The sequence below is a fragment of the Cupressus sempervirens genome, chromosome 4, assembly GCF_028749045.1.
Source record: "Cupressus sempervirens isolate cs-2001-9-10 chromosome 4, ASM2874904v1, whole genome shotgun sequence".
Taxonomy (NCBI): Eukaryota; Viridiplantae; Streptophyta; class Pinopsida; order Cupressales; family Cupressaceae; genus Cupressus; species Cupressus sempervirens.
In genome coordinates, this window is record NC_143121.1 from 53,688,007 (window position 1) to 53,694,583 (window position 6,577).

Consider the following 6,577-nt stretch of genomic DNA (forward strand, 5'->3'; position numbering starts at 1 on the left):
TTTGAAATATCCATTCCTCTTCTTGTAGGTGCAAGATTCATAGATGCCTTAAATGTAACTTGTATCTTAGGCATACTATTGTCAAAGTTACTTAACTTAAAAGTTGTCAATTTTCCAATTAATGAATTCAAAGTGACTGCACCAATGCCTAAAGATCTAACCTCTCGAATAGTGATTTTCTAATAGCATATTGAGGCAATAGAGTTATAAGTACTTTACTAACCACATCATCTTTTATGAAGGTTCCACGAGCACCTTTGATAGAAGAAACTACATATTTGATTCATTGAGTGTACTACTTAATGTTCTCGTTCTCCATCATCCTCATTTCATCAAACTTTGCTTTTAGACTATCTACCTAAGTTGCCTTCTTCACATGTGAGTCTCCTTCATATACCGTGTTGCGATCTTAAGGTCTTGAACATGTTTGTGTTTTGTATTTGAAAGAGTACTTGCTATAACATCCATAGTAGTTGTGTCTTCTAGTTGTATTCTCAAATAATCTACACCAATAGTTCCAATAAGAGAAGCATATCATATGAATACATGATTCCAATATCTTTCTCCCACTCCTCTGAGATAGAGTTTCATCCTCTCACACCATACTAGGTAGTTTCTTCTTGTGAACTTATAAGCTTCCTTCTTCATCATCTTGGATCTTTCCCTCAAGATGTTAATCTTTTACCATAATAGAGGACTAGATATTTGATGCCAATTATTAGTCCTAAGTTATTAGATTAGTAGACCAGGGGGTGGGTTGTTCGAATCAATAATTGGGCAAACAATTAACTTTTTATAATTTTTAACCTTCAACTATTAAGAAACTCAATTTAAGCACGTGAAATCATTCAACACATAAAAAAATCCACATATTTCATACATATATTTTTGTTAGACGAAAACCCAACCTGGATCGAAACCATGACGGGGATTAGTTCCCACTTGAACAACATACTCTTTTGAAGTATGCTTTATGAGGAGTTTAACCTTGTTAGGAGTTACAAAGAAATTGTTATGTACCACTCTATTAATAGATTTACCTCTAGTCTAATTAGGAGCTTTACCCCATTAGAGGTATCCTTGTTAAAGAACTTTAAAGAGTAGCTAAAGTTTCACCATATTAAATGGATTTACAACATCAACCTACAAGGATCCACCTAGTTTCAAGATTTCAACTATTGTAACTATTAGGGAATAACAAAAGGAACGATCTTTGTAACAATACTACCTTGTAAAACACAACCTCTTCCTAATCATATTTGTTAGGATGAATTCCCAAGGGAGATTGATTTATGCTAATGATATTCCTAAAGGGGAGATTGTTAATATGTTTATTAATATGTTTAGAGATATGATTGAGCGCTTATGTGTTGCATTCATGACATGGTTTTTCATTGATGCCAACATATTATCTTTCTAGATAAAGCAATGAGAGTTGTAGAGAGAGTTTCATTCGGTGAGGTTAAAGGATGTAGATTTACATCCATGGTTAGTAGAGTATAGTTGGATATGTGTAAGTACGTGGAAAGAAATATGAAGATTAAAGTTTGTTACAACACAATTTATTTTAACACATCTCATAATGATACGTAACAATAATAGTTTTACTATTTTAATAATAATATATCTATGAATGTAGAAGATAAATAAAAATAATAAATAGTTTCCATAAATAATGATATTTAAAATCTAATTGCTAGATAACATTATGATAGGTCCGTAATCTAAATTTGTACGAGTTATGATGAGGAGAGGTTCTCTAGTGTTGAGAGTCTCTCCCTTAAACTTCTTTCTCTAAGAAGACTAGATACTAGAAGCCACAAACATGCAATATGAATAAATTATTATTATTTTCATGTTGAAAGACATTCTATAATGATAACAAATAGTGAAGCATAATGAAAAAAAATTATTATAATAATTTTTTAATTTAAATTTAACAACAATTTAAGTATCAACATTTAATAATAAATATGATATTTTAAAAATAAATAAAACATCAGAATTATAAATAAAATAATTCTAATTAAAACTATTAGATTTTTAGGCAGTTTTTAGATTCTATTGTATAAGATTTTTCACAACACTTTGTATCATGAAGATGCAAGAGAGTAACATGAAAGAAAGATGATAATGTTAAAATAATACAAAATACAAAATTAATATTTTTATAATTTAAAAATTTTAAATAATTATTTTAAAATAACTATAGAAATATTATTAAAATAATTTAGAAATTAATATTCCTTAAAATACAATTAACAAACGTTGATATATTTCCTTACAAGAGGGACAGAAGTAATCTTTAAAAAATAGACAATAAAAAAAACAAGTTAAATAGAGAGAGTCAATACATAATCTGGAATTAAACTGTGTTGAACAGGGACGTGGAGATTGTTGTAGAAAGTGCTAGAATAATCCACTCCGCCAAAAGAAACTTCGACTGTTGTCTCGAAAACACTCGATCTCTCCGTTGCTCGACTATAAATTCTCCGTGTATTGCTCGGTTCAGCATACACAGAAGACGATTTCGAGAGCTCAAGTGAGAATCATCAATTTACACACATTTTCTAGCTGTTGCACAAAGAATTCAAGATGTCTCTGATTCCAAGCTTTTCCGATCGGAGGTCAAGCGTGTTAGATCCATTTTCTCTGGATGTTTGGGATCCTCTTGGAGCATTTAACTGCCCTTTCATAAGGGAAATGGTTACTCCGGTTATTCCTTCAGAATTTTCAAGGGATACAACAGCTGTAGCAAATACACAAATTGACTGGAAGGAGACTCCAGATGCTCACATCTTCAAAGCAGATTTGCCAGGTAGCGATTTCTTCAGGGGCTTTTTGGCTAATTTGTTTATTTGCAGTCTTAGGTTTTGGATTCTGCGTTTGCATTTGTGTTCTTCAGGGACGTTTCGCTAATTTTTACCTTTCAGTCTAAGTTTTGGTTTGTGTGTTTGCATTTGTGTTCTTCAGGGGGATTTTTGCTAGTTGCTGCTTTTGAGTCTTAGTTTTGGCTTTTGTGATATTCAGGAGCTTTTAGCTGAATTGTTATTCTGTCAGTCTTAGGCTTTAGCTTCTGCATTTGTATTTGTGTTGTTAGGGTTAAAATTAAAAATGTGTTCTTGATTTTTAGGTTTGAAGAAAGAGGAGGTGAAAATAGAAGTGGAAGACGGACAGATTCTGCAGATCAGCGGGGAGCGCAAGAAAGACGAGGAGCAGAAGAACGAGAAATTTCACCGAGTGGAGCGCTCACGCGGAAAATTTCAGCGGCGATTCCGACTGCCGGAGAACGCAAAGGTGGAAGAAGTGAAAGCTGCCATGGAAAATGGAGTACTCACTGTGACGGTGCCAAAGCAACCAGAGCCAAAGCCGAAGGTCAAATCTATTGAAATTTCTGGCTGATTTCAGAAAAAATTAAACCCCTAATTGAAAAGTGAATCGAGTTTGTTAAATGGTGTTAGCGCAGATAATAAATTTTATATCAATGATATTTGCTCTGTGTCTCTGGCATTTGGCCTCAATGATATTAGGTCTGTAACTGTGGCATTTTCCTCCGACTATTAATATAAGGCGTTGTCTGTTTCCTATGGATTGGCCTAATTTCCAACTTTTTTTATTCCATAGATGGTAGACAGGGTTCAACAATTGAACATGTTTGAACCAGCATTTTAAGTTGAGATTTAGAGTGTTTATTGAAATACGCAGTACTAAACGTAGAAAGGAATTAGGAAAAACAGTTCAAAATAGCTTTAGTTAAAAACATTCTAGTACAAGATTTTAGCAATAGTGATCAAATAACACAATAATAGAATATACAAGCTAAGTAATGCATAAAAGTAGATGGAAAGGGCAGAGGAGGGCAGCAATCTGTACCAATGCTGTGGAGACTGGCATTAACATTGATTTGCATAACAGCGATGTTAACATAATCAATTAAAACTTCTGACATTTTTAGCTAGCTAGAGAAGACATGATGGCGTAAAATAGCGAGTGTTTAGTATGAAAGTAGAAGGCGAGGTAGGGTTTGAAATGGTATCTGGTACGATTAAGCTCACTTCTGTCTACAGCTGAAAATGCCAAGGTGCGGAAGACGAGGAAAAATATTAAAAATAGAAGTTAGAAGAGTTGAACAACTTCCCGGTGTGGATTTTCAAGTTTTCAACGTTTGAACGTAGAGATCGAAGCCTTAAATTTGATCTCAATTAATTATCTTTAAAGAGATGACCACGGGCATCAGGTGACAAGGCTGCAATAAATAGTCTGAATATCAAACTCTAGTAGTGGGGAAGAGCACGATAGAGCTATAGAGCTATAGAAAGCCTTGTAAATGGCAGTAATTTTAATTATTTTTCTAACACCTCTAAACAGATTGAAAGCCTTGTCTTCCACAAAAGTGACATCACGTGATCTTCCTTATGGACTTCAGTAGTAAATGTCCTGAGAAGAAGAAATGGTGCTAGTTCTCACATCCATCTTTTAAATAGGGAGCTAATTGTGCTGTAAATATGGAAGATTTTGTTAATGTCTTTGCTTGTAATGTTTTTGGACAACAGACTTTCCAGGTGAGACTTTGCGACAAAAATAACGTTGAGGCTGAGCATTTCAAAGGAATTAATGGATGATTTCTTGGGAACGACTGCATATTTTTGGATTGGGGATTTCGTTCATTTTTTTAGAGTGGATTGGGTTGCACAGTTCTCTTGATGGATTGCGAAGCTTGCACAAGCGCTTTGATGGTATTCTGGTGCAAAAGTTTGAAGAACAGAGGAGTGGACCTCTGCCCTAGAGGATGACATCTAGATACAACATTCTTGTAATTAAGTTCAAACTAACTTCAATAACAGAGTTCTGTAAAATTTGCTGTGCCACAAACATTGTGAATTCTTTGTTTTAGTGCTTTCACTATAGTCTTTAAGCAGCGAGTTGTGTGGAATTGATGTGTGAGGAGACTGTAATTCATACACAGACTTCCAGCCACAAATCTCAATTGTGGCAGGGTTCCTCTAGAGGCCACCACTACATTTGGAGAGTTAATGCTTATGTATTTGCACCGACAGATGCTGCTTATAGTCAAGGCCACTGAGGGTCGACTTAGCTTGGAAAATAAAATGTTGATTTCTACTGATCAAAACAAATTGATGGCTTTCATTGGAAATTCCCTCTAATATCTTACACTTGAACTCTGTATAATTGAGACTCTTTCAAGCTCATCTGCTTATATATTTTGCGAGTATATCATATGACCTTACAATATACAATTCCACTATCTCTAATTGTTGCCTTACCCTGATTTTGATGGCATCAAGCTAAGCATTCCATCTTTCTTTCTTATTCCAGTATCAACTTGTATTTTCCGCTTCGTGTTTAACCTCCAAAGCTCGTTTCAGAATTTGAGATTTTGCCGAAAGACCCAATTTGAAGTGGAAATATCAGGGCTTCTGCTGATTCTAACCAATGATGTCTCACATGCCATTGACGACATATCCAAAAGATCATAATTTGCATCAACGTGCAGAGTAGCGGATATGCCCTACAGTTTCATAGACCTCTCACTGATAGATAAAATAAGATGAAAGAGAACATTCCAGATATTTCTAGAATTTGGAGGAAACTTCAGATGCTTGCCATTTGTCTGGCTATCTTGTGGGAGACAATCACCCATGCTTCTAAATCCGTCAGCACTGACAGTAATTAATGCAGTTATCTATTCACTTTTTCCCCCTATTTTTGCTGTAGAAAAATCAATTTTACTCCCAGCAAAATTGAAACTGACCAATAAGAATTCTGAAATTTTTGTACAAAAATTGATTTAAAAAATAAACCAATTTTAGACCTTAGAATGTAAGATACAAACATTGAAAATAATTAATAGAGGGAGGTCTAATGAAAATATTAGTTCCCTACCTATAAATAGGGAGGGACTAATAAACATATGTAATTAGAGAGAAATCAAAATGATTTTGCTATGAAATGCTTTGATGCTAGCAGTTACAAAATAAGCATAATGAGGAGCCAAAATGAAGACTCACACTAGAAAGGTTCTAAAGATTTTCTTTTGTGATAATATTAACTAGATTGGGGAAGTCAAGAGGGTGAAGGGGAGAAAGTAAAGAATTAATAATAACCCCATTAAAACCTAGAATGACTAGAATATCAACTAAAATAAGCACTAGACTTGATGTATTATATATTGAATGGACTAGGTATACACATGGCGTTTAATACAAGCATTAATAATAATGTGCGAGTCCCCTTTCGCATGCAAATTAGATATAGACAGTGAGTTTGCAAGTTCCAAACCAAGGAGCAAGGCTAAGGCTTCAACTAATTTAATGTGATGAGATTTCCACAATCCATAAGTTGAGTTTCTGGATTAGTTTGTGTAAAGATTTTTTCATCAACATTTCGAATCACACTACGTGATCCATCATCAGGATGAGAGAGAAAGAGGTGTAAAACAATGTATGTTGATGAAAAAATCTTTACACAATCTAATCCAGAAACTCAATATAACTTCAACTAATTTGCTATTGGTATTGGAGGGGGAGGAGAAGATTTAGCTGTAATCACTTGACCT

At 34.2% G+C, this 6,577-nt stretch overlaps 1 protein-coding gene across 1 annotated transcript; it reads left to right on the forward strand.

Moving 5' to 3' along the window:
- The first annotated feature begins 2,513 nt into the window (after positions 1-2,513).
- On the forward strand, positions 2,514-3,587 carry LOC149559899 (17.8 kDa class I heat shock protein-like). Its single transcript, XM_089824358.1, has 2 exons — positions 2,514-2,818; positions 3,134-3,587. The coding sequence occupies exons 1-2, from the start codon at positions 2,596-2,598 to the stop codon at positions 3,400-3,402; spliced, it is 492 nt and encodes a 163-aa protein (XP_089680484.1). The 5' UTR covers positions 2,514-2,595; the 3' UTR covers positions 3,403-3,587.
- Positions 3,588-6,577: the final 2,990 nt, after the last annotated feature.

Excerpts from the sequence above, each read along its gene's own strand:
- LOC149559899 (XM_089824358.1), top strand. The coding sequence starts at position 2,596 with ATGTCTCTGATTCCAAGCTTTTCCGATCGGAGGTCAAGCGTGTTAGAT. Across the intron at positions 2,819-3,133 it reads CTTCAAAGCAGATTTGCCAG|GTTTGAAGAAAGAGGAGGTG; the intron begins GTAGCGATTTCT and ends CTTGATTTTTAG.